This window comes from Dermacentor andersoni, chromosome 6 (assembly GCF_023375885.2).
Source record: "Dermacentor andersoni chromosome 6, qqDerAnde1_hic_scaffold, whole genome shotgun sequence".
In the NCBI taxonomy this organism is placed as follows: Eukaryota; Metazoa; Arthropoda; class Arachnida; order Ixodida; family Ixodidae; genus Dermacentor; species Dermacentor andersoni.
The window spans coordinates 164,476,660-164,504,585 of record NC_092819.1 but is presented as its reverse complement, the minus strand read 5'-3'; the positions used below and the strand labels follow the sequence as shown (position 1 = coordinate 164,504,585).

At 51.9% G+C, this 27,926-nt stretch overlaps 1 protein-coding gene across 2 annotated transcripts in view; it reads right to left on the bottom strand.

Annotated features, from left to right (window-relative positions):
• LOC126523677 (uncharacterized) overlaps nucleotides 1–27,926 on the bottom strand; it is a 170,252-nt gene that overhangs the window by 40,295 nt on the left and 102,031 nt on the right. For both annotated transcript variants that reach the window (XM_050172281.3, XM_055066834.2), the window contains exon 5: nucleotides 537–688. In XM_050172281.3, the coding sequence (XP_050028238.2) occupies nucleotides 537–688 (152 nt within the window). The remainder of the gene's footprint in view (nucleotides 1–536; nucleotides 689–27,926) is intronic.

Genomic DNA, 27,926 nt, shown 5'->3' with positions numbered 1-27,926 from the left:
TGGTGGTGTACTGTGACTTTAGGCGTTGCGCAGCTAAGCCCGAGGCATGGGATGAAATCCCCGCTGCGGCAGCCGCATATTGATGGGGGCGAAATGCAACACGCCCGTTTGCCGTGCAATAGGTGCACGGCTTTTGAACACCTCAGGTGGTCGAAGTAATCCGGAGTCTCCTGCTACGGTGTGCTTCATAATCACGTGGTTTTGGCCCGTAAAACCGCAGAATTTTTTTTGCACCTCTCTCGCCGCCCGGCGGAGGCTATAGCCCATCGTGGGGATGATGCGGTGGACGTCAATTCATGGCGGGTTCTCGCCCGCGAAGTGCGCACCGTAGGTGCAGGCGAGCATTCCGGCGACACACCAAGGAGAGCACGCGTTCACTATGGGACGGACGCCGAAGCTCTCTGGCTTGCGGGGATGGGCGGCAAGGCTCCGTTCGTTCGTTCTGCCTTTCAGTTACATGGACAATCATCGTCGACGGTCTCTGCCCAATTCTATTTTTGCTTGCTGGTGGCGCTAGACTGGCCAAAGAACCTTACCGTGCATCTCGACGCCCAGCCTGGGGTTGCTCCACACGGCCGACCAGACGGCCCTGTCGAGCGTGGTGAGCCGGTTCCCGTTCAGGTAGACCCGACGCAGGCTCGTCATTTTGTCGAACAGCAACGGAGACAGGACGGTCAGGCGGTTGTCGCTGCACGCAAAGTGATAGCACGCAAGCATGCTGCGCTCAACAGATGCCGTCAAGTAACGCGGCCTACCATGTGGCACAGTATGAACGCAGTGAACAACAAAATCGGTCATGTAGATCGTATGCAAGTTCAATACAAGGCAATAATGACCAAGAACATATAGTTCCCAGGCCGCATAATGAGGAGTGGACAAGCATTCAACTTCATCAAACGTTTACTGATCAAAACGCTCGGTTATGTAACCCATTCTGAATAAACTTGCCATCGTTTTAACTGCTGCGTATCAAGCAACCCATCACCATGTGCTACTCAGTTATTCTGTAGTTTGCCCTATTCGTGTCGGCCACCAAGCAACAAGGATTCAAGTTTTCTATGTTTTATGAATACTGCCTCTCGCTGTACAAGATTTGACTGAAAAGCATGCAAGCCTCTCCAAGGGCTCGCATTGATTGTAGAGTCGCCACTGGACCACGCTAAGCGCATTCGCAGGATATGAATATCCGAGCTTCTTGCGGCGAAGACACCTGTTTCATCACATCTTGCAATATGTTCCAGAAAAAAAAAATACTGTCGCGCGATCGCAGCCTTGTGGGCTCCGCAGAACGGGGCCGTGCTAACGCTCCTCACCTGTTCACGCTGCAGAGTATCAGTTTGGTTTGTCTCCAGCACAGCTACTCTATGTGCCCTCCGGCTTCCAACCTAGTCCGGCGCCAGCCAGTCCAAAGGGGCTTGCAAGGCGCACCCAGGGCTTCAATCGCTACGCGCGTGTGCATCCAGCATTGTTACAGTCGATACCTCAACAACAGTGACGTCAAGTCTAGCTCATGTGGACTGCCAACATCAAATGCCTGTTCGAAACACGTGCCGCCTTAGTATAGCATTAGACTCGTATAGCATAAAACTTGTTCCTCATGATTCTAACGGCAGCGCACTCATTCAGAATGTTAAGTCACACAAACAGGTACGGTGATAGCACTCGTGTTTGCGTGATTTGGTCTTCATCTATTTCAGGTAAATAATCATCATTTTCCGCGGTTTTACGCCCCAGAACCACGATCTGCTTACGAGGCATGCCGTAGTGGGGAACTATAATCTTGACCATCTGCGAATATTTAGCGTGCACACATTGCACCACAGTTGGATTTTATTGTACTTTGCCCCCGCGTCGAAATGCAGCCGCCGCGGCCTCGATTTGATCCGACGACCTCGTGCTTAGCAGCGTGACGTCCTAGCCACGGCGGCTACACATTGCAGGTAGCCAATTAAAATTGTACCTTCGCGCTCTTTGTGCGTGCTCTTTGTGTTGAAAGGACCATTACGCTATTTTAGAGCGCAGCTCTTAGGCGCCCGTTCCTGCGGCGATCGTCGACGTCCCTCGGAACCGGGCGAACGAGCACAGAGAACGAAGAGCGAACGCCGAGCGCAGCGGGGCAGGAAAGACGGCGACGGCGGAGAGAGCGCAAGGAAGAAAGTGGAGGAGGAGGGTGTGGCGAAAGCGTGAGAAGTGTAGTGCCGCATAACCTGCTCTGCGGCGACGATGGCCACGAGATGGGGTCAGAGTAGCGCGCGTTGTCTTTCGCCGATTACCGCAATGGTAATACCCTACCGGTAAGTTCACTGTTTCTTTTTTTTTTTTTCAGCTGCATAGTGATTAGACCAACATGAAACGTCTAGGTAAATGATTTACTTCACATTAGCTTATATAAGGTTGTTTCAAAACATCTACGTTTCCAAAGTCCACTTCACATTTATAGCGAGAATTTTAATGAATTTCTTCTGTCATTTCAGCGACACGCTTCAGAAAATATTGGCAACACCAGACTGTAAAGGTTCATGATGCGCGATTGAAAACCATAATCACCGTCATCATCAACATGATCATCAGCCTGTTTTATGTCCACTGCAGGACGAAGGCCTCTCCCTGCGATCTCCAATTACCCCAGTCCTGCGCCAGCCGATTCCAACTAGCACCCGCGCTTTTCCTAATTTCATTGCTCCACCTAGTCTTCTGCCGTCCTTGACTGCGTTTCCCTATTCTTGGTACCAATTCTGTAACCCTAGTGGTCCAACGGTTATCTAACCTGCGCCATGACCTGCCCAGCTCCATTTTTTTTTCTCTGAGTGTCAATTAGAACACCGGCTAAACCCGTTGGCTCTCTGATCTGAACAGCTTTCTTTCTGTTTCTTAACCTTATGCCTAGCACTTTTCGTTCCATCGCTGTTTGCGCGGTCCTTAACTTGTTCTCAAGCTTCTTTGTCAGACTCCAAGTCTCTGCCTCATATGTGAGCACTGGTGAAATGCACTGATTGCACACCTTCCTTTTCAATTATAATGGTAAGCTTCCAGTCAGGAGCTGACAATGTCTGCCGTATGCGATCCAACCCATTTTTATTCTTCTATGAATTTCCTTCTTATGATCAGGGTTCCCTGTGATTAGTTGACCTAGGTAAACGTACTCCTTTACAGGCCCTAGAGGCTAACTGGCGCTCTTGAACTCTTGTTCCCTTGCCCGGATATTCATCACTATCTTTCTTTTCTGCATATTAAACTTCAACACCACTCTCACACTCTCTCTTTTAAGGTCCTGAATAATTTGTTCTAATTCGTCTGCATTGTTGTTGAATAAAACAATGTCATCGGCAAACCGAAGGTAATACATTGCTGAGATATTCGCCGTCGGTCCTTACTCCTAAGCCTTCCCAGTGTAGTAGCTTGAATACTTCTTCCAAGCACGCAGTGAATAGAATTGGAGAGATTGTGTCTCCCGTTCTGACCACTTTTTTATAGGTATCTTCTTGCTTTTCTTGTGTAGAATTAGGGTAGCTGTGGAACCCCTATAGATATTTTTCAAGGTATTTATGTAAGCGGTGCGTACTCCTTGATTACGTAATGCCTGTATAACTGCTAGTATCTCTACTGAATTACACGCCTTTTCGTAAGGTATGAAAGCCATACAGAGGGGCTTATTGTACTCTGCGGATTTCTCGATTACCTGATTAATGACACTGTATGTGATCCATTGTAGAGTATCCCTTCCTGGGGTGTTATGCAGGATGCGCCGAGTTTCTCGTTCACCCGAGTTTTACCCCAGTTTGCTCGACGGCAGTCAGTGAACGGAGATAGCGTGGAACGCGCAAAAGCTATATACAGGCAAAAAAATGTAGACAAAAAGCCACGTATGACAACATGAGCGCACCCTGCGCGGCACGCTGCTCCCACGTTTCAAGCGCAGAAGGCTGCACAACGAAACGCGCCAGCACCGCATATTATCAACGTATTACCGCAACTTAGCAATACCGTGACTGCCCCGTTGTCTATCTGCACACTTGCCGTGAGCCGCTTGCCACGCCTTTCTCGGGCGCGGCAAGGCCGTGCCTCCTCTTTCGGGCACTATCTTTATATTGTCACGTGGTAGTGACGGTGAAGAAAGAAACAGTACGGTGGAATACAAAACTAGCTTTTATTGGGCGAACCTGTGCCCACAAAACAGGCTACACTTATACCACAACGAAAGCGGCGAACACAGTCGGCGATCGTCGAAAATCTGATCTGCGGGTCAAGCGGGTCGGCTTTTATAGAGCAGTCGTCGAATGTTCCAGACTAATCGTTCGGACCCGCGTGCCTTCCACAAAGTTCTACACCATTCGCGTCAGGTGATGAAATCAGATAACATAAGTCTCGGCGACAACAGACAGCGGATAGAAGCATCGATAACTTTCCAGAAACTTCGGATACATGTAGGCGCGTCCCATGCTGTGCGATTACATTTGTTAGGCGGCGAAACGTGGTTGCCCGATAAAGATAAGTACACGTGTCAATACCCCCCTCTTAAAAAAAAGCATCGTCCCGATGCTACAAATATAAGAGAGCGAAACACAAAAGAACACTTCATAAACATAAGTAACAAAACAGAAATAAAGTCCAAAGGTCAGTTACGCGAAGCCACAAAGTTCGTTAACGCTGGTAGTAGGGCTTGAGTCGCACATCGTGGACTACTTCAGGTCGCGAGCGGCGCCGCTGTGATAGCGAAATACCGTCTGACACGACCTCATAGTCCAGTGCTCCAATACGTCGGATGATCTTGTACGGTCCGAAATAGCGACGCAAAAGCTTCTCGCTCAGTCCTCGTCGGCGTATAGGGGTCCAAACCCAAACACGGTCACCGGGCTGGTACTCCACGAAGCGTCGTCGGAGGTTGTAGTGTCGGCTGTCGGTCCTCTGCTGGTTCTTGATTCGCAGGCGGGCGAGCTGTCGGGCTTCTTCGGCGCACTGGAGGTAGGTACGGACGTCAAGGTTCTCCTCGTCCGTGACGTGAGGCAGCATGGCGTCGAGCGTCGTCGTCGGGTTCCTGCCGTAAACCAGCTTGAACGGCGTGATCTGTGTTGTTTCTTGTACCGCCGTGTTATAAGCGAATGTTACGTACGGCAGGACGGCATCCCAGGTCTTGTGTTCGACGTCGACGTACATCGCTAGCATGTCGGCGAGGGTCTTATTCAGCCGCTCCGTAAGACCATTCGTCTGCGGGTGGTAAGCCGTTGTCCTCCTGTGCCTTGTCTGACTGTATTTCAGAATGGCTTGGGTGAGCTGCGCTGTAAAGGCCGTTCCTCGGTCGGTGATGAGGACTTCTGGGGCGCCATGTCGCAGCAGAATGTTTTCGACAAAGAATTTCGCCACTTCGGCTGCGCTACCTTTCGCCAGTGCTTTTGTTTCAGCGAAGCGGGTGAGGTAGTCCGTCGCCACGACTATCCACTTATTTCCGGTTATTGACGTCGGAAAGGGTCCCAACAAGTCCATCCCGATTTGCTGGAATGCTCGGCAAGGAGGCTCGATTGGCTGTAGTAATCCGGCTGGCCTTGTCGGCGGTGTCTTGCGTCGCTGACAGTCTCGGCATGTTCTGACATAACGGGTGACGTCGGCGGTCAGGCGCGGCCAATAATACTTTTCTTGTATCCTCGATAGTGTCCGGGAAAATCCGAGGTGTCCAGCGGTCGGATCGTCATGTAGGGCGTGCAATACTTCTGGACGAAGTCCTGACGGGACAACAAGAAGGTAATTGGCGCGGACTGGTGAAAAGTTCTTCACGAGTAGACTGTCTTGAAGCGTGAAGGAAGATAATCCGCGCTTAAATGCCCTGGGAACAACGTCGGTGTGCCCTTCCAAATAATCGACGAGGCCTTTAAGTTCCGGGTCCGCTCGTTGTTGTTCGGCGAAGTCTTCCGCGCTTATTATTCCAAGGAAGGCGTCGTCATCCTCGTCATCTTGCGGCGGCGGGTCAATGGGGGCGCGTGATAGGCAATCGGCGTCTGAGTGTTTTCGTCCGGACTTGTATGTTACAGTGATGTCGTATTCTTGTAGTCTCAGGCTCCACCGTGCCAGCCGTCCAGAGGGATCCTTTAAATTCGCTAGTCAACACAAGGCGTGATGGTCGCTGACGACTTTGAATGGCCTGCCATGTAGGTAAGGGCGAAATTTCGCTGTAGCCCAAACGATGGCGAGGCATTCCTTTTCGGTTGTAGAATAATTGCCTTCCGCTTTTGACAACGACCGGCTAGCGTAAGCTATCACGTGTTCATGTCCATCTTTTCTCTGGACCAGGATGGCGCCGAGGCCCAGGCTACTGGCGTCAGTGTGTATTTCGGTATCGGCGTGCTCGTCGAAGTGCGCAAGTACGGGCGGCGACTGCATGCGTCGTTTGAGTTCTTGAAATGCGTCGGCCTGCGGCGTTTCCCACTTGAACTCGACGTCACATTTAGTTAGCTGCGTCAGCGGCTCAGCGATGCGTGAAAAGTTCTTGACAAATCGCCTGTAGTAGGCACACATGCCAAGAAATCTACGCACTGCCTTCTTCTCGATGGGCTGTGGGAACTTTGCTATGGCAGCTGTCTTCTGCGGGTCGGGGCGGACTCCAGATTTGCTGATGACGTGGCCTAAAAATAGAAGCTCCTCGTAAGCGAAGCGGCACTTTTCCGGCTTCAGAGTAAGTCCTGATGACCTGATGGCCTCTAGTACTGTTGCCAGCCGCCTAAGGTGAACGTCGAAATTTCCGGCGAAGACGGCGACGTCATCCAAGTATACGAGACAGGTCTGCCACTTCAATCCTGCTAAAACCGTGTCCATCACGCGCTGGAACGTTGCAGGCGCCGAGCACAGTCCGAATGGCATAACCTTGAACTCGTAGAGGCCGTCTGGGGTGATGAAGGCGGTCTTTTCGCGATCTCTTTCGTCGACTTCTATTTGCCAATAGCCAGACTTGAGGTCCATGGACGAGAAGTATTTAGCGTTGCAGAGCCGATCCAATGCGTCGTCTATCCGTTGGAGGGGGTATACGTCCTTCTTCGTGATCTTGTTCAGACGACGATAATCGACGCAGAAGCCTAGGGTTCCGTCCTTTTTCTTTACCAGGACTACAGGAGAGGCCCACGGGCTTTTCGACGGCTGGATGATGTCGTCGCGCAGCATTTCGTCGACTTGTTGCCTAATAGCTTCACGTTCTCGCGTCGAAACTCGGTAAGGGCTCTGGCGGAGTGGTCGAGCGCTCTCTTCGGTTATTATGCGATGCTTTGCAACTGGTGTTTGTCGAATCCTCGATGACGTCGAAAAGCAGTCTTTGTATCGTCGGAGAAAACTTCTGATCTGTTGCTGCTTACTCATAGGAAGACTTGGATTCACGTCGAAGTCTGGTTCGGGAACCATGGTCGTCGGGGTAGATGCGGCGGAATCCGAGAGGACAAACGCATTACTTGTTTCCAGAATTTCCTCGATGTACGCGATCGTCGTGCCCTTGTTGATGTGGTTGAACTCCTGGCTGAAGTTTGTCAGCAACACTTCAGTTTTCCCTCCATGCAGTCGAGCGATCCCTCTTGCGACGCAAACTTCACGGTCTAGCAGTAGACGTTGGTCGCCTTCGATGACGCCTTCTACGTCAGCGGGTGTTTCGGTGCTGACCGAAATAACAATGCTGCAGCGAGGCGGGATGCTCACTTGATCTTCGAGCACACTCAAGGCGTGATGGCTACGAGGGCTCTCCGGCGGCATTGCTTTATCTTCCGACAGCGTTACTGACTTCGACTTCAGGTTGATGATTGCGCCGTGTTGGTCCAGGAAGTCCATACCGAGAATGACGTCTCGTGAACACTGTTGGAGGATAACGAAGGTGGCAGGGTAAGTCCGGTCATGAATGGTTATTCTTGCCGTGCAGATCCCAGTCGGCGTGATGAGGTGTCCTCCAGCGGTGCGAATCTGAGGGCCTTCCCATGCGGTCTTAACTTTCTTCAACTGGGCGGCGATGTGTCCACTCATTACGGAGTAATCGGCCCCTGTGTCGACTAAGGCAGTGACTGCGTGGCCGTCGAGAAGCACGTCGAGGTCGGTTGTTCTTTGTCTGGCATTGCAGTTAGGTCTTGGCGTTGGATCACGGCTGCGTCGTGTTGAACTGAAGTTGGAACGTCGCGTCGTCAAGTCGTCTTTCGTCGGTGTAGTTTTGGCTTCCAGACTTCGTCGGGACGGCGGCGTGTCGTTATGTCGTCGAGATGGTCTCTTCGTCGGCGGCGGAGGATCTTCGTCAGTTCGACGAACACCAACCGCACCTCCATCGGTCGCTGCTTTTAGTTTTCCGGGTATGGGCTCGCAGAGCGGCCCCGGGCTGGGCCAGTGTATGGACGGCGCTGCGGCGACAGGTAGCGGCCTGGTGACGGCGAACGGGACGGTCGTCGAGAGTTCCACTGAGTGCCGGCTAGGTAATCGGCAATGTCACGTGGGCGCTCCCCAAGCTGTGGACGCGGCGCGTTGACGGCGAACCCTCTCAGTCCCATGTCGCGGTATGGACATCGGCGGTACACATGGCCGGCTTCTCCGCAGTGATAGCAGAGCGGGCGGTGGTCGGGGGCTCGCCAAATGTCCGTCTTCCTCGCATAGGTGCGCTGGGCGACGGGTGGGCGCGCTGGCGGCGGCGGCGGCGGACGACGGAATTGCGGTGTTGCGGGACCTTGGCGCGGTCGCGCAGGGGGGCCTTGACGGCGGGCGACGACGGCGGCGTAGGTCATTGCTTCCGGCTGCGGTGGTTCTGGTTGCACCTCAGGAACTCCAAGGGATCGGTGCACCTCTTCTTTCACGATGTCGGCGATAGAGGCCACTTGAGGCTGCGACGAAGGCAAGACCTTGCGCAGTTCTTCGCGCACAATGGCCCTGATGGTCTCGCGCAGATCGTCCGTGGCCAGTGATTGAATTCCTGCGTAGTGGGTAGAGCTTGTGCGGCGGTTGAATTGCCGGTTCCGCATTTCGAGTGTCTTCTCAATGCCGGTGGCCTCGCGAAGGAACTCTGCTACGGTCGTCGGTGGGCTTCGTACCATTGCGCCGAAAAGTTCTTCCTTCACACCACGCATGAGTAGGCGTACTTTCTTTTCCTCGGCCGTATCCGGGTCGGCGTGGCGGAACAGACGGCTCATTTCTTCCGTAAAGATGGCAACGTTCTCATTTGGTAGCTGCACTCGGGCGTCCAGCATAGCTTCGGCCCTTTCCTTGCGCACGACGCTTGTAAATGTGCGCAGGAAGCCGGTACGGAACAGGTCCCATGTTGTCATTGTCGACTCCCTGTTCTCGAACCACGTTCTGGCGGCGTCTTCTAGGGCGAAGTATACACGCCGCAACTTGTCGTTGGAGTCCCAGTTGTTGAAAGTCGCGATTCGCTCGTACGTCTCCAGCCAGGATTCCGGGTCTTCAGTTGCTGCTCCATGGAAGGTTGGTGGGTCCCGAGGTTGCTGTAGGATAACGGGGGACACTGGGGCGGCCATTTGGTTTGTCTTGACCACGGCGATCTTCTTTGTCGTTTCAGACAGAACTCCGTGCTCTGGGGGCAGTCTTTGGAGTCTGCGGCCAGCACGCTGGTCTTGGGCGATGTCGGTTTTGTCCTCGGGCTTTGGGCTTGGATCGCGGCTTTGCGGGGGCGTTCGGTACATGAACGCACAAGCACCTCCACCAGATGTCACGTGGTAGTGACGGTGAAGAAAGAAGCAGTACGGTGGAATACAAAACTAGCTTTTATTCGGCGAACCTGTGCCCACAAAACAGGCTACAGTTATAGCACAACGAAAGCGGCGAACACAGTCGGCGATCGTCGAAAATCTGATCTGCGGGTCAAGCGGGTCGGCTTTTATAGAGCAGTCGTCGAATGTTCCAGACTAATCGTTCGGACCCGCGTGCCTTCCACAAAGTTCTACACCATTCGCGTCAGGTGATGAAATCAGATAACATAAGTCTCGGCGACAACAGACAGCGGATAGAAGCATCGATAACTTTCCAGAAACTTCGGATACATGCAGGCGCGTCCCATGCTGTGCGATTACATTTGTTAGGCGGTGAAACGTGGTTGCCCGATAAAGATAAGTACACGTGTCAATATCCTCAGTCGAATGCGAAGAGGGCACATGCGGCGCATTCTTGCACCTACACTTTCGCTCAATCGAATACGTTAAAATACAACAACTAAGATAACAAACATCTTTATTCCTTTAAGTATATGTTTTTCGGTTTGAATGCTAGAAATTTCTGATGGCGAACGGAGATCGAGCAGAGTATTAAATTTTGCACTTCTTGCCGCGAGTGGCGACAGCGAGGCGAAAGCTTAGAAGCGGATACATTGATGAGGGTCGCACGCACGAGCATGGCCGGACTCGACTCACTCGCTCCTCCGCGCTCCAGAGTCGAGTCCGGCCGTGGCACGAGGAAGTTCATAGCAGCACTTTTCCATTGAGCTTCGCGTAATATGTCCGGGATATCACGTCCTCTGAAAAATGCATGGCGCAGACATGGTCGGTAGGTGTCAAAGTCCGGTCTGCCCTCGGAATCGCACAAGCCACTGCTCCAAACGAACATTGTCGGACGGAGCTTTGAATAGGGGCACACGCTCTGTGCAAGTCCGGCAGCGCGAATTGCAGTTCGGGACGGAGTGCTTTCTTCCCATTGCTAACAGGTCTCAAAAAAAAAAAAACGCTGCTACTTTCATCTGCTCAACGCCCACCAGAGGTGAGCCTCTATGGCGATGAAAGCTAAAACAAGGCCATCAAACACGGGAATAAAAAAACGTGTTCAAAACACCAAGGAAGTGCAGCCGCAGCAGCAAAAACTGCGAGGTATCGCAGCACGCGCGTGGCAGCTCGCCATGATTTGAGATCGCATTTCACAGCGCCCTCTACGTCGGCTGTGACCACGCCCACTCTCCTGGCTCGCTAACCCCGAACATACTGTGGCCGCGAGCGGGCGGCGCTCTCGCACGCTGCGAGGGGAGAGTGTCAACACCTCTCTGTATACTTCTTACACCGTGGTCATGACTGACTTTATTGAGAATAGCACGGCTGCGCCCCTAGGCGACTGCTCACCGTTAACGCCGAAAAGAGGCCTGTACTGTCTAAAGACGCAGTTCCCACCTTATTTACAAATTGCCCAAAGTATACCTCACACGGCCAAACAGACCTCGAAAGCAGCCTTTTAAGAGGGAACCTCCTGAGCGAGCACCCAAGCGACGTCGGCCGAAAGTCGACGACAAGAGTGCGACGCAGCATCTGCAAGCTTCTTTGCCCGCTGCGACACTTGTGGACTCGGAAATAGCCTTGGAGCCAGCGGCTAAGCGACATCATCTTCAATATGCTTGGAGAAGGAACTTCAGTGTGGCTTGATACAAAGGACATGTTCCTCAGCAAGAGCACATCTGAGGACCTTCGAGTCACATCAAAATCCACAAAAGAGCTTTGCAATGCTCTCCTGCACGATTACAATTTTATATATGTCTTGACAAGCAAGATGGATAAAGATCCAATTGAACGTTTCTTTGGTAAGGTACGATTGGCTGGAAGCCCGAATGACCACCCGTCAATGCCTACTTTCTTGCAGCTGTACCAGACATTATACATTTACACCCTCCTCAAGCCTCCTAAATTTGGCAGCTGCAGAGTAGTTGAGGGAGAGAAGCCGCTACTAGACATATCCAATTTCAGGGCCCTTATGAACCCGAACAATGTCACATCAGCAAATGACTTCGTAGATGCGGTGAAGCAGAAACTCGACAGCCTTATCTGTGTAGAGGACTGGGAATGTGATGATGTCCGTTAAGAGCCAATTCAACAGTAGCGAGCGGTGCCGCTGTGTGCAGCCGGTGCCCTCGGCGCCGGACATGCCCAACGTGTTTTCGAAGAGACCAAAACCCCGTGCACTTCAGCTGCTGCCACGCTGCTGCACTACAGAACTTAGATGCGAAATCGCTGTGCTTCTTCGCCCGTTCCCACGGGCAGACACAGGCAAAAAGCGGCACCGCGTCTTGGGAAATGGGCTTTAAGTGCGTCGCGATCCGCATGACATCATTAGAGAGCTTTAGAATAGGGGCCCCAAACGTTTTGGGGCCCCAAAGAAATAGCGTCGAAGCCACTGCACATGCGCAAGACGCAAACTGCGCTTGGGTTTTGCGTTGGGAACGCTATTTCACCGATTCAGCGGGAGCCCAAATAGCGGCCACAAAAGCTTTGCGTCGGCAAACATGGCGGCATCCATCGAAGCGGCAGCTTTGACCTAGCACAAAACTGGGTTCGATTCGCGGTAACGCGTGGTTCGCAAGCTAGGACAAGTGACTGCGGTTATCGCTTTCTCTCAACTAGCGTGTGTTATGAAAATTGACTCATTAGACGCCGCTGATTTTGAATTCGATTGTTGATTGTATGGTTCGTAGGCCTAACACGGCTAAGCTTGGCTGGTGAAGGCTAGTAAAGTTGGTTTGCTCAAAACTAAGCGCAACTAATTGTTTACTGCTTACAGAATAACCTCTAAATTGTAATTAAATGCGAATACACGCAAGCCAAAGTTATTATTCCTGTAATGAAGAAAGGAAGATAATGACATCCCGATCATCATCAAGAGCGGAGGGCACGAGATCGGCGCTCGAACACCACCATCTTGTTCTTTCGACCTACTGTTCAGAGCTACCGCCTGTTTGTTGGACTCGTCCAATAAACCTCCTTACATTTGGTGGATCGTGCTGGGTAGGCACATCGCCGGCACCCTGGAACTCCGATCCCGTACGTTGCACTCGACCATGCAAGCTGACGCTGCCCAACCGCCGCCATCTCTCCCGGCCGCCTATTGCCCCGGCCCGGTTCGCCAGCGAGACCCCCCGGTATTTTCGGGTACGGAAGACCAGGACGTCGAAGACTGGCTGTCGGCCTACGAAAAAGTTAGTGGACCCAACAAGTGGGATGATGCTGCTAAGCTGAGTACCGCGAACTTTTACCTGGCTGGCGTGGCAAAGCTGTGGTATACGAACCACGAGTCGGAATTTGAGAACTGGCCCGCTTTTAAGGAGGCAATATCTGCCGTGTTCGGTCACCCTGCCGTGCGGAAGTTATGCGCCGAGCAATGGCTGCGCACACGGGCACAGGAACCAAAAGAAACTTTTACCGCCTATATTGAGGACATAATCGATCTCTGCAGGCGCGCCGATGCTTCAGTGAGCGAAAGTGCCAAAATTCAGCATATTATGAAGGGCATCGACGACGATGTCTTTCAAATGCTTCTTGCAAAGTCTCCTGGCACAGTGTCTGAAATGGTAACTCTGTGCCACAGCTATGACGAATTGAGAAGGCAGCGGGCTCTCACCCGACGTTCATCTCACACGTACAGTCAACCACTCGCTGCACTGGACATCGTGCCTGACCAGTCATACCTTCTCGCACAAATGAAAGAATTTGTGCGTGAGGAAGTGGCTCCTAGTTATCCCCAGAACGCTGCGCTCTACAATCTGCGCGTCCTTTCACTCCGACCCGCAGTGTGCTCACGGCGGTGTCTTCAAGACCTATGAACGCTTACGCAAAAGGTACTACTGGCGCGGAATGTGTCACTTTGTCCGCAAGTTCATTCGCGGCTGCCACGAGTGTCAGCGACAAAAAAAAAAAAAAAAGAACCACCGCATCCTGCCGCAGGTTCATTACAGCCCCTTCCGTGCCCAGATCGCCCATTCGACCGCGTTGGAATTGACCTTTATGGACCATTACCTTTGACCACGGCGGGAAACCGATGGGCTATCATTGGTGTCGTCCACCTTACACGATACGCCGAAACCGCTGCTCTTCCCACGGCGACAGCACAGGATGTCGCCTCTTTAATCCTCCAGCGTTTTGTGCTTCGACACGGTCCTCCTGGCGAACTCCTCAGTGACCGTGGCCGCGTATTTCTCTCTGATGTAATCCAAGCACTTCTCCACCAGTGCAACATTGTACATCGGACGTGTACTGCCTACCACCCTCAGACGAACGGTCTCACTGAGCGGTTTAATTGGACACTGGGCGACACGCTTGCGACACATGTTGCATCTGATCAGTCAAAGTAGGACCTGGTTCTTCCATTTGCGACATACGCGTACAACACCGCTACGCAAGTCACAACCGGGTATTCCCTCTTCTTTCTTCTGTACGGTCGCCAGCCGACGCACACTATCGACACGTTGCTGCCATACGCACCAGATGCCTCACAGTGCACGCCCGTGTCGGAAACCGCCCGTTACGCTGAAGATTGCCGACAACTAGCCAAGCGCTTTACTACAGCCGACCAACAACGCCAGAAAAACGCTCGCGATGATGACCACTCTCCTACCGCAACATTCGCTCCTGTCAACACCTCAGTATATTCGTACACCGTCGTGGTCATGACCATTCTTTCTCTACTAGGGGAATAGAAACGCAGCGCCGCAGTACGGCTGTTAATCGCAGGCGCTTCACTAGGCTATTAAGGCCGCCGGTTCACCGACTAAAAACGACGTATACGCCTCGTGCACCGCCTATAGAGGCGCCACTGAAAGCCACCTACCGGGCGCTTTCAACAGTACACGCGGGAGCAGTAGCAGACGACAACCCTTTGCAGCAAGGGTGGCTCAAGTTCGCGGCTGCGATTTCTCCTTTGTTCGGGTGCCAGGCTGCGGTGATAGCTGTAGGGAAGATGCTGACCTCTGTGCGAGCGGGTATGAACACGATGTTACCGGTGTTTGGGACAACATGGTCCACATACGTGCAAGGTGTGTCCCGCAGACAAACGCCATGAACCCCATTTACATGACGTGGAGCTCATGTTCACTAGCCGATAAATTTTGTTCAGTGATGCGATCTCTCGATAGTTTGTTTTAGTCTACCCTTGCCGCAATGCTGCTTCTGTACCTGAATAATAAGCACCCGTCGTTAGTGCAGATTTAATTTATATCAAACAAATCCGCACGGTGCAATCTCTGCATATGCCGTTGTGATTTTTCTGCCGATGAACGCATGTGACATCGCCGAATAAGTGCAGTCGAAGTCGCCTCAAGAAGAGTAATTGCCAATTTATTGATGGAAACGCGTACACTAGCCAACGAAGTCACCGAACACACGAGTTAATAAAAGCGCGTATTAGTGCTGTACCGCCGATGCAATTCTGCTGCGTACGCCGATGAACTACCGTTCCCGCTGCAGTTTGTGCAATTTTAAATTCCCCAAGGGAGCCGCTTGGAAACGTACAAAGCTAAAGACTGACTAACTTTTCAGTACTTTTTTGTATTAATAGAGAGAGGTGCCACATGATATATTTAAAGGCAGAGCAGCGCCAGTCAAAGTAGATGAGCGCTGGCGGCAAGGCTCGGTTTAGTCGTCTGCAGCGTAAGTATCAGAAAGAATTCAGTTGAGTACAAAACTCACATGCAAGAAGGGACTACGTTGTGAAACAAAGAAATCACTCGGCGTGTTAAATTTGCTCAGGCAGCATCGAGGTGTGATGACTTCCCAAACGGGACGCGTACTTTTCAGCGAGAAATGGAACAAAAATACCATATGCAGCAGCTATTAGCAATTCTCGCCCTGAACTACCTATTTTCTAAACACATTTCCAAAAACGCAAACAATATCTAAGATGCCCTCGGGCGAAAAGAATAAAGCTGTTAAAGAAGCACTTCCTTGGTATCATTCCGATAAGACACAGCGTGATTTATACCCTTTACAAACAAGGCAGGGTGAAAACTTCGCAGCTCAAAAGAATCGACAAGAGTTATGCATGGAGCAACTAGCAACAGTTAAACATGTGCAAAGTCAAGCATAAAATAGATGTAAAAACATGAAGTGCGTGGCATCTGGTGTGAAGATTTACCGCGCCACATGAAACCAACAATTTCAGTTCTTGCAAACTTCAGTAGCTTTAACATACAACGCAATGCGCTCGTGCAGTCGTGCTGCCTAGCTAGCGCAACGCGGTAAAGAAGCGAAAGAACTATAAGCGGCAAACAGCATTCCGAACTTTAGCGAAATGCCTTTAAACCTCATGCTGCACTGCAGACGAACTTCGTTGCTCACGCGTCTAACTATGATCGAGTGGAAAAAAAAACACCGACGAAACAAAGGAAAGGATGAGAACAAGAAGTTTCCCTGCGAAGCGACGATCCATTTTTGCTACCGTTGCTCCCGCTGATGAGGCTTTGCCGGAAATGATTAGAATCGTATCGCCGGCACGTTTTCACCGGTATTTGAGCGCCCCACCCTGCAACAATTCTTCTTCGACATTCCCTGAAGCATTGGCCACCCCACACGTGCGAATTGTGTTGCCTATCTTGCTCTGAAAACGTGAATAAGACGATCAACGACACAACAAACTACGGCGCGCGCCAGGCCCCTCTCCCGCGTGTTCTGCGCAAGGCCGCCACCAGTGGCGCGCCCGTCAGCGTGCACGGCGCGTATAGTCAGGTACGGGAGCAACGGTTTTTGCTGCAAAGTGGCGGTACGTTATTTTCGGGGCCGTAGTGACGCAGTACAATGAATATGTACCGGTTTACCTTTGTGCGCGACGCCTGTGCGATGCGTTGTGAAGAAGTGCGTGCTTCTCAGCAACAAAAATCATCGCTTGTCATCGCTTGCCCAGTGAAGGTGCCTCTTAGCGCATGTACGCAGTATTTGAGCGTGTTGTCCACTCCAAGGTACTTGCGGGTTACCTCTGCTGGAGCCAGCAGCGATCGCAGATGGATATCATAACGACACCGCATCAATCGCATTTTGGCAGGTGAGGACTCTTGTGTGCATTTATGAAATGAGACTTCGAACAGAGGAAGGTGTTGCAACTGTTGAGTGCGCAGTGCTTGTGGTGAAGAAATGCCATTGCACTGGGTCTAGAAAAGCGAGCTATTCTCGGACGCTGATCGTGCTTACGACGCTGTGGCTCCGATACATCACCGATGAATGAGTAGCCATTTCAAACAACTGCTGCGATACTCATTCCTCAGCATCATCGTCCACCCCGTCTCATCGACGCCTTGCAAGCAGCTACAGTCACGTGCCGATAATTATTTACTGTGCGCTACGTCGTCACAATGCAGGCAATGAAACCGTGTTGTGGGGTCATCTCAGCCCGAGAAGATATATGCATAAGCCAGCGACAGTCAACGCTTTGTTTTTGATAGTGGGGCTCAGTACATCACCGATGGCAGCGCGTTGTGCGTGTTTTATGTCGGCGGTCAATATTGTTGATGCTTCTCAGCTCGGCACCGCGTCGCTGTTGCCGAAAAAATGAGCTGGGCGTGGCCCAACCGTGGTGGGTGCGCGCACAAGAGTTATGCCCCAGCCACTGGCACGCGTCGGCAAGCTTCGGCGCGCGCCGAAAAGCGAACGCTTCGCTTCGCGTTGATCGGAGGAAGAGGAGTTTTTTTTTTTTTTAACGCAACCACTGGACAGAAGCTCCGACGCGCGCCGAAACTCGCCCCCTCGGCAACGGCGCACTGTTGTGGACTATTTTGTCTTGATCCGTCAAACGCGGCCTAAAACATCCCGCTGTAAACTAAGCTTGAAACATTAGGTTAGTGATCTGTATGCGCTTTTAGATATAAAAAACACTTTTGAATAATGAATATACGCCTGCCGCAACAGTTCTTTTTTAATTAACAATAGTGCACAAAATATCAACATCAACGCTCACGCGTCGTCTCTCTGCAACATCGCTTTGCAAACACCTGCTCGACGATGCCATATCATATCAAAAACTGTTGTACCGTTTCATTTTTTGGTAGCTCATTGCACAGCCAACTATGTAAGAATTAGGCGTGCAAGATATCACTGAAAAAAATCTGTGTTGGAAATACTGTCACGTAGTAGTGACGGTGAAAAATAGTGCAGACTCAATCGCCACGATAGCGGCGAGCAATGTCGGCAATCGTCGAAAATCTCATCTGCGGGTCAAGCGCTTCGGTTTGCATACATCAGCCGTCGAAAGTTACAGCGTATTCGCTGGTGCCCGCGCGCCTTGCAGAAACTACTACACAATTCGTGTCGCGTATGCAATCAGATGAACAAGGTTCGTCGACAACAGACAGCCGACAGAACCATCGATAACATTCGCGAAACATCCGATACGTTCAGGTGCATCCTGCACCGAGCGATAACGTTTGACATTTTTTAACCGGTGAAATACGGTCACCGGATACAGATAAAGCATCCGTGTCAATATAATGATTCTTGTTGGTGCATGAAAGAAACGTGAAAAAGTGGGTTCTGAGACAATCAGCAAAAAAGAATTGAAACACCTGTAGCACTCACAAAAAGAAAGAAATCTAAAATAGCTAACATGTATGTAATTCGTAGCTTGTCTCCCCCCGATTCTTGATTCTGTCGAATCTAGCCCATGGAGCACCTCTATTATTTTAGGTTGTTTCGATGCACCAACTCCGCATCCGTAGGCCTTCACGTTGAGTGTATTGCTAGAAAACATTTTCACAGTGTAAAGGCCATGTTCTATTGTAACTGGTTTCCACATGTCAAGTTTGACTTTCTGTACACTAATGAAATGACATACCGTCAGATAATACAAGCTTGACAATTGGAGGATGTTAATAGGGGTCTTTCGTTGCCCTTTGCCAACTCGCTTATTCGAATGTATGGGAAGCAGCTCATTTGCATATTATAAGAAATATATAAACAGGTTATTTTCAATTTCACAATTTATACACTTCTTCACCACAAAAAATAGCAGTGTTTTGTTTTCAGCTTGCTATGATGTTTTGACTGAGAAAGATATACTGAATTTGTTTTGCGAGACACGCAATAATTGCTGTGGCATATTATTTTATTGCACAACACTGGATACAGTAGCCAGCCATTATTAAAGAAATTAATAGCACAATGCATATGATCAGGCACATAGCATATTATTATTGCACATTCTTAATTTATGCCCTTTTTTTAATTGCACAGAAGCTACTGCACTTAAATAGTATACTACTACATACTTAAAAAGCACGATTTTTACTACGATACTAATCAATCATTCAAATGTTTATTGTAGTGCCCAGGAACAGCAAGAGAGCCTTTGTACTGGTGCACTTAACGAGCAATATGTGAGAGAAAATTTACAGAAAACATGAATGTGGTAGAGAAAAAAAATGCAAGATATAGAAACAAATAGGATAAAAGGGAAACAAGGAAGAGTAAAAGAGAGTTAATCTCACGTGATTATCGACAGAAACATAAAACACAGGAAATGAACTCTGAAGTATGTTTTGGAGTCGAGTGGAATGGCAACAGGCAAGTCTTGCTATGCACTGCACACGGGGCACACGTTGCAAACAGATAATTTCTTTTTGCAGTGCTCAAGTATAAGGACACACTGACTCGAACATGACTGCGCTTTCACGTATGCTTCAGTGTGTCAGTGTTCTTGAGTGCTACACGAGCTATTTATCCCCAACTAGCCCAAAAGACGGATGCACTTGAAAGAAGTGAGTGAAGGAGTACAGTGAAATTGTAATGAACTGGATTCACATGCCGAATCAAAGAGCGCAGTGTCAGCTGAAACGGGCGGCATGGCTGATTACGTAAATACTTCCCATAGTTCGGCTACTAATGTCTTTCGCTTTCGAAAATTATCTTTGCTACTGGAAACAGCGCAGAGCTTCCCCGTTAAACTTGAGTCGCCCGACACCACACCAAACACGCCGCGGTTGACCACCTCAAGTTCACACGGTTCATTAACCACATCACACATCACACGAAGTCAGGAGTGCCATATTTTAAATCACTGCAGCACCAAACGGAACTGAAAATTCATTTCCTTCGATAGAGTTTCCCAGCTGGGTTCGTTCACTCGCCAGTTACGAACTCGATGGACGCGATGGGCCTAAGCGTAACGTAAACAACATCGGCGATATGCGAGCGCTGGTTATCCAGACTTCGGAGCTCGTAAACATGTTTCCATTCGTTTTGAGCACAACAAAATACTCATACAACAATCACAGACGTGGCAATCGTGACTCGGTTGGCTGTTTTAGCAGACGATCGCACTGAGCCCGGCGGAACCCAGTGGCCAGGTTGGATTAGTCGGCGTCGTTCGAAGTCGCTTCGGATCCACGTCACACTGCCACAACCCACGGTCGTCGGTCGTGTCGTTGTCGGCCTACTATTACAACGCTGTCTTTCAGGAACACTGTCGCGCGCGTCGTGCATCCAAAGAACTCGGACGATCGTTGGTGCCGGCGTTTTCGCATGGGCAGCCATTATAAGCATAGTAGCCGTAGGCTTCGCAGCCTCCGATTTGTTGACGCCTGCGACGTGTCGCAGCCTCTCATTGGCGCATGCCTGCGAAGCTTCGCTTCGCGTCTGCAAACTTCTAGCATCGGCAGTAGACATAATCGCTGCGCGTCGTTACGCTTCGCCGTGTTCCCGACCGACGCTTTCGACGCTTCGGCGCGTGCCGAAGCTTTCCGACGCGTGCCAGTGGTTGGGGCATTACATGCCTCGCGCGGGGCGTGATCTCTGGTTTTGATTGACAGGCGAACTCGTGCTAAACTCATACATCGATTAACCCCCTCTGAGTTTAACTCGGGAACATGGCGGCGGCAGCAGCAGCCTGTGTCATTGCATCCAGCGGCAGCAAGCGTCAATAGGGCCGCCTGGACCCGTTCACGTACATGACCGACGTGGAGTTCCAGCGTGATTTTCGCCTGTCCGAGACAACAGTGCGCTGGCTGTGTGACGAGCTAGGCGAAGACTCGTGTGTGGAGACAGCGTGGCGGGCTTCATTCGCTCACCGTCGAAAAGCAAGTCCTCTGCGCCTTCTGTTTCTACGGGACTGGGAGTTTTCAGGGAAACGTCGGCGCCGAGCGTTACATTGGACGTCATCAAACTACTGTGAGCCGCTGTGTTAGAGATGTGTCTGACGCGCTTATCGATGCGGCAGTGCGTGAGCGGTGGCTGGCTTTCCCGAAGACTGCGGCTGAGCGGGCATATATAACAGAACGCTTCATACTTCGCGAGAACATTACGAACGTCATCGGGTGTGTCGACGGAACGTACGGAAGAATTAAGACGCCTTCAATGTTGCATTGAATCAATGTCTAGACACGCCATATTGCCAAATTTGTCACTCATGTCAAGCCGACTTCAATTTTGTTACGTTCATCAAGTGAGGGGCGCTACGAGCGTTCGGCGGCGTCGGACGTTCTTCGCGCTGGCTCTGCGGATGTTCCCGCATTTCTGCGCACCATCACCACCATCCCTCTCACAAACGCTTTTATTGTGATCGCCAAGTTCTGTGCTTTACTCGGATACCACTCTCGTCTAGGTGGGCCCGTTTTCGGCACTTTGAGAGACTGTTTTCACTCCCGGCTACCACGCCACCTCGCTTGGCCCTGTCTCAATACGCCTAGCGCCCCTCGTCGCGGCTTTCAGCCCGACGATGGCGGCAGCCACTGTGGTTACGGGCTACGGCCCTGCCTCAGTGCAAGTACTTGGGATGGAGACTTCCTCTGCCGACCAACTTATGCCCTCGGAGAACGAATACCTCGATGGTATGGTGAATATCTGGAAACGCGAGCAAGCGAAATCCAAGCCCACGTCCCTGCACCGAGTCGCCGCAGCTGACAGCAATTCCGCGGCTGCGCAAGGCACACATGCTCGGCGTCCCACAGACACCACGCGCACCTCTGCTTCCTCGTCGTCGGCGAAGCAACACAGGTGGCGTCCGCGACAAACTCCTCGCCTCTCCCGAGACGACTACATCGTGGTCCTCAAGCCTCGCGTTTCTTGTGAGCTCCGAACCTTTCCCCCGGCTGGTCGCCTGGGCGACGCAAACCGGGCTTACCTGGGTGACCCGACCACCACACAAGTGCAAGTGTGGCCGATCTGGGACCAGAACATCATCATCTGCAGCACCACCGTGTTGCCCAAGGCTCAACAACTCCTCGAAGACTTCCAGCTGCCGGTGGGGGACCAGCTGCTACCCGTCCGAGGTCACGCCAAGCCTACCGGGGATACTTGCAGGGGGGCTATCCCCATCAAACCTGCCGAGACCCCTAAAGGATCAACTCAGAACTGCACTGGCCCCAAGGGACCATGCTTGCGGTTCGTAAACTCGGCGACTCCACCGCGGCGGTGCTTACCTTCGAGGGCACGAAGCTCCCCCGCTTCCTCTTTTACCACTACATGGCGAGGTGCGTTCGACCGTATAAAAAGACAATCCCGGCCTGTCCTCAGTGCAGCACCATAGGCCACCGACCGTCTGTGTGCCACCACCCCAACCCAGACCGCTGTACCCAGTACCCTCGTACCCTGTACCCTCGCTCCCTAAGGCCTCACCAACCACGAGTGCTACCCCAAGTGCCTCCACTGCCACAGTAATCACGACACCGGGGCCAGAGGCTGCACAGGCAAATACCGGAAGCCCACGTTGCCCTCGGCACATCCTCGAGGGCTCACATCACCACCACTCCACGACAAGGGCACCCACCCGAAACAGCCTGGCTCCCAGCGCCCGGCCGAAACCCAAGAATTTCCGCCGCTCGATGTCTCGACGGCGCCACCACAGGTGAGTAGTTGGGCAGGAATAGCTGCTCCCAAGCCTCTCTCTCCCCCACCTACTGCCCCTCCCTCTAACGAACTTGCGGCCCTCCGCAAGCAGAACGCGGACCTTCAGCGGCAAATTGCATTACTGACCAAGCAAGTTGCATCCCTGCTACAGCGCACTTCGCAGGCGCCCGGCCCTGCCGTCTTTACCCAGACGGCCCCGCTGGCCACCCGCCTCAAGCCTAGCCCTCAGGCGGCGCCCACACCGAGTACTCCCCCGGCTACTGTAGCTAAGGCTCCTATGCCTATTGATTCAACTTTGCCCCTCGAGGAGCGCCTCTCCCGCCTTGACAATCTGCTCCTCCACCACATCTCCACTTTTTCCATTCAAAACATTGTAGCGCAGGTAGTGCAGGCAATTCAGGCCTGGGTGATTACTCAGTTTAAATCCAAAATATCACGGTCCCGCTCTATCTCGCGAAGTAGTGTCAGCTCCGCTTCCCGGCGCCGCAAGGTGGCCACCACCACCTCTACACAGGGCAACCCGGCTTCCATCCCCCTTCCTGTCTCCCAAGGCTCCGAACAGGGCATGGATGATGACATATAAAATCTAGGACATTCATGAAGGCCACCAATCGTACACCCCATTCAAATCTGCCATCCCGCTTCGACATTGTACAGTGGAACTTCAAATGTTTGGGGAACAGGCGAGAGCGCTCACAACTTTCCCGATTTCTCCAATCACTTGACTCTAAACCAGCCGTCTTGGCACTCCAGGAATCTGGCTCAATCCCAACCCTTTCCGGCTACTGCCCCTACGTAGGCGGCACCATCACTTGCCTCCCCGTGCATAAGATGTGCACGGCGGTTCATATCGATCTCGATCTGGACCTCCCGTACGACTACTTCATGGTCTCAGTGCTCCCTCAGCGGAGGGGCCAACCCTCGATTCATATTCTGAACGTGTATTGCCCCCTCACCTTTCGGGGGTCTCCTTCACGCAACTCTTCCATCGGGCCTTGCGTATGGTGGCCCGTCGACCCCTGGTGGTAGTCGGCGACTTTAACGCCCCCAGCCCTCACTGGGGCTACCACTACGAAAAGACCCGAGGCCGACAGCTTAAGGAACTCATCTCCTCGCTTAGTCTCACGCTGCTCACCGATCCGGTACATCCCACACGTCGCGGTAATTCGGTCTCATGCGACACTTGCCCGGACCTCTCCTTCACCCGTAATATCCGCGATGCTACGTGGGAGAATCTCGATGAAGCCCTCGGTAGCGATCATTTTCTGTTCCGCATTGCCTTCACACTGCGACAGAAAATGTGCCAACATTGGGGCTAGGCCCGTTTTACCGACTGGACCAAGTTCAGATCTCAAACCTCCCCCCCGATCCCTGATTCAGACGAATACGTGGCGTGGGCATCCTATGCCCTTCATACGCAGCGAGCGCACACTCAGACCCTTGCCACCTCTAACCTGACTCCTGCTATCGACCCACACCACCTCCATCTCTGGGATGATCGCCGCGGCCTCATACGCCGTTGGTGGCGAAACAAGCTGAACCGTAAACTCCGCTCCCGTATCGAGGCGCTCACCACGCAAGCGGCTGCTTATTGTGTGCAGCTTGCCCATTCATATTGTACCGACACCTGCACGAAGGCAGCAGGCCAGATGAGCTCCAAGAGCACGTGACGACTCTTCCGGAGCCTTCTGGACCCTCCACCACCCATGGAGAGAGAAAGAGAAGAGAGAGAAAACAATTATTTATCAGGAGTTTGGGCGACTTCTTCGCAGGGTGGAGCCCTTAGTTCAGGGCCCCATTGGCTCGCGCCACTCCGCGTGCCCGCCGGATCAGCCATCGCTGCTCTTGCGGGTCTGAGCTGGCCAGCGCAGTCTCCCAGGAGGAAGGGGAAGGTGAAGGAATAGGGGAGTAGCCCGGAGGGTGTGGGCACTCCCAGATGCAATGATATACTGTGGGCTTTGCTCCACAATAGGGACAGTATGAGGTATATTGTGTGGGGTGGAAGAGGTGAAGATAAAAGAGGCAGGGAAATGAATTAGTTTGAAGCTGTCGCCACGCGACGGCATCTTCTCGATTAAGGGAATTATGTGGGGGAGGGAAGTGCCTCCTGTTATCTCTGTAATATTGTAGAGTTTCAGTGTAGTTCAGTGGTTCTGTCGGTGCGTCATCTGGGTTGGACAGCTCTTCCAATGGCGCCCGGTTAGCGAGCTCTCGGGCTACCGCATTAGCGCGTTCATTACCATGGAGAGAGGCGTGTCCAGGTGTCCAGACGATACGCACCCTGTGTAACGCTGTGGGGTGTAATGATGTAAGGATGCGGTGTGTGTAGGGTGTCACCCTCCCTTGTGCCAAAGTCCTGCAGGCGGTCTGAGAATCAGTGACCACTGTGATAGGTCCATCCGGCGCCGGCATGGTTGAAGCGTGTACGATGGCTAGGGCAATAGCAGCCTCTTCCGCCGTGCCACTCTCCACAGTGTTGAGCGTTGCCGAAGCTCTCAGAATGTCTGCACTATCTAGTACGACTAGGCATAGGGCACGTTTCTGTGGGTAGCGGGCCACGTCGGTGTATAGGACTGGAGTGTTTGATTTGTCATCGCCAAATAGGCGAGCGAGGGCTTGTGCTCTTGCCTTTCGTCGACCTTTATGACGGTCAGGGTGCATATTCCGGGGAATTGGGGCCACGTGAATTTTGTTGCGAATGCTAAGCGGAAGAAGTGTGCGGTTTTCCTGTTGTGGTTGTCTTGGTATTTGGTATCCTAGCCGGGATAGAATGTGGCACCCTTGCATTGTTCGTTGCAGACGTTGCAATTGGCTGTTAAAATGACCTTCAACTAGTTCGCGGATGGTGTTGTGCACCCCCAGTCGTAGTAAGAGCTGCGTAGACGCATGTTGGGGTAGTCCCAGCGCTGCCTTTAGTGCCGTACGGAGGAGGGTGTCCATCTGGTGCATCTCAGTCTGAGTCAGATTATGATAGGGCAGGTGGTAGGTTAATCGGCTAATTATGAGGGCTTGCACGATTCGGAGTACGTCTTTTTCTTTCAGTCCTTGTCGGCGGTTTGTAATGCGCTTTATCATGTGCGTTATTTGGGTAAGTTGTTGGCGGAGCATGTGTAGGGTATGTGTGGCCTTCCCGTTGTGTTGTATGTGAAGTCCTAGTACACGTAGTCTGTCTACCTTTGGAATAACGTTGCCATCGAGATGCAATGTGATGGCTGGTGGAAAATCGGCCTTGTTCCGTTTTTTGAGTACAAGCAGGAGCTCCGACTTCTCAGCTGCGCATGTGAGTCCTCCGGCTGTTGCGTACTCTTGAACTATATTTACGGCTTCCTGTAGTGCGTCTTGCATGGCGCCGTCTGATCCTGTGGTCACCCAGATTGTAATATCATCGGCGTACAGAGCGTGCTGCACGTTCGGAAGTTTGTCGAGGAGCGGTGGTAGCTTTGCCATCGCCACGTTGAACTGGGTGGGTGAGAGAACCGAACCCTGGGGAGTCCCTCTGCCGGAAAGATTTATGATATCCGACCGAATATCACCTAGGCCGATGGTGGCTGTTCGGTCGGATAAAAAGGCTCGGACATAATCATAGATCCGCTTTCCGCATCGGGAGAATGCAAGGTTGTTTAGAATGAGGTCATGCGAGACGTTATCGAAGGCTCCTTTGAGGTCCAACGCCAGAATGGCTCTTGTTTGAGCTTTACTTGGACCATCCACAACATCCTCCTTAAGTTGTAGGAGTATGTCCTGCGCAGACAGGCCTGGTCGATAGCCGAATAAGGTATTGGGAAAGAATTCGTTGACTTCGAGGTGAGGCTGGAGGCGATTTAGAACTACGTGCTCGAAGAGTTTGCCAATACACGAAGTCAAGGAAATGGGTCTGAGATTTTGGAGGGACAGCGGTTTCCCGGGTTTCGGAATTAAGGTGATATCGGCGTGTCGCCATTCCTGTGGAAGCGTTCCGTTTTGCCAATTGTCGTTGTAGTATGCAGTGAGTTGCCGTATGGCCTGGTCGTCGAGGTTGCGTAGCAGTGCATAGTGAATGCCGTCTGCTCCGGGCGCCGTGTTTCGTCTTATGCCGTGTAGGGCTGCCCTCACTTCTGCCTCTGTAATATCGCCGTCCAATTGGGTGTCTTCCTCGTGTGGATAGTCTTTGTACTCCGGTTGGTGGCCTGTAGCAATGTATCTTTGTTGCAGTGTTTGGAGGAGCGCGTCATCATTCATTTGTTCTTTGTGGATGATAGTGCGGACTGTGTTCGATGTATGCGTTTTTGTGTGCGTTGGGTCGAGTAGTGCTCTGAGAAAGGACCACGTTTTGGAACTACTTAGTGTGCCATTAAGGCGGTCGCAGAGGTTGTGCCAATTGCTATTAGTGAGGCTGGTGGCGTATTCTTCAGCTTCTGCTGTGATCCGGGCGATTCTTTGTTTCAGCCTACGGTTGTGCCTCTGCCTCTTTCATCGTTTGGTCAGGCCTCTTCGAGCATCCCAGAGATGGAGCAGATGTCTGTCCACATCCGGCGTCTCCGTTGTTGCAGTAATTTGCTTAGTGGCTGCTTTAAAATCTGCTTGTAGCTGTTGTGTCCACTCGCGTAGAGATGGCGGGTCGTGTTGTTCAGATTTGGTTCTGTTGCGCCGGAAAGTGTCCCAGTTTGTTATTTTAATGGAACGTTCTGGGGTGCGTATAGCCACCAGTTGGACGTTTGTGGCTAGAATGCTGTGGTCACTGCCCAGATTCTCCATTAGGTTGTTCCAGGAGCATTGAGTCAACCCCTTCACCATTGTTAGGTCAGGGCAGGTATCCCTGCTTACACTGTTACCCGTTCTGGTTGGTTTGTCAGGTTCTGTCAGCAGAGTGAATTGATGAAGGTTCATGGCGTGGGCTAGACGGCGACCTTTTGGAGTTTCTGTTTGGTACCCCCAGGCTGGGTGGGACGCATTGAAATCTCCCAGAATAATCAATTTCTTGGCTTGTTTACTGGCGGCCGAAAAAAGTTGTCCGAAGTCGTCTCGTCGCGATTTGGGTGCACTGTAGATATTAAGTAAAAACAAGCTGGTTTCATATCGATTCCTAGGTACAATTTCTAAGAGCACATGCGGAATGTGGGAGCTGTCGAGCGTGTGCTCGATCACTGTGATTTGTTTGGACACAAGGGTGGCAGCTAGTGGTTGTTTGGTGGTGTCATGCTTGTCGGTGTATACATTGTATCCACTGAGTGTGGGAGTGCAATGTACTTCTTGAAGTGCTATAACGTCTGGTAGGTGAGGACGTGTGGCTAGGAACTGTGTGAGGGAACCCTTCTTCCTTCGGTACCCTCTAAAATTCCATTGCCACACCCGGAAGGTGGTGGTAGTGCGCCTCTTAGGTTTGCTGGCCATGATTGGTTGATACCGCCTCGCCGGTGAGGGCAG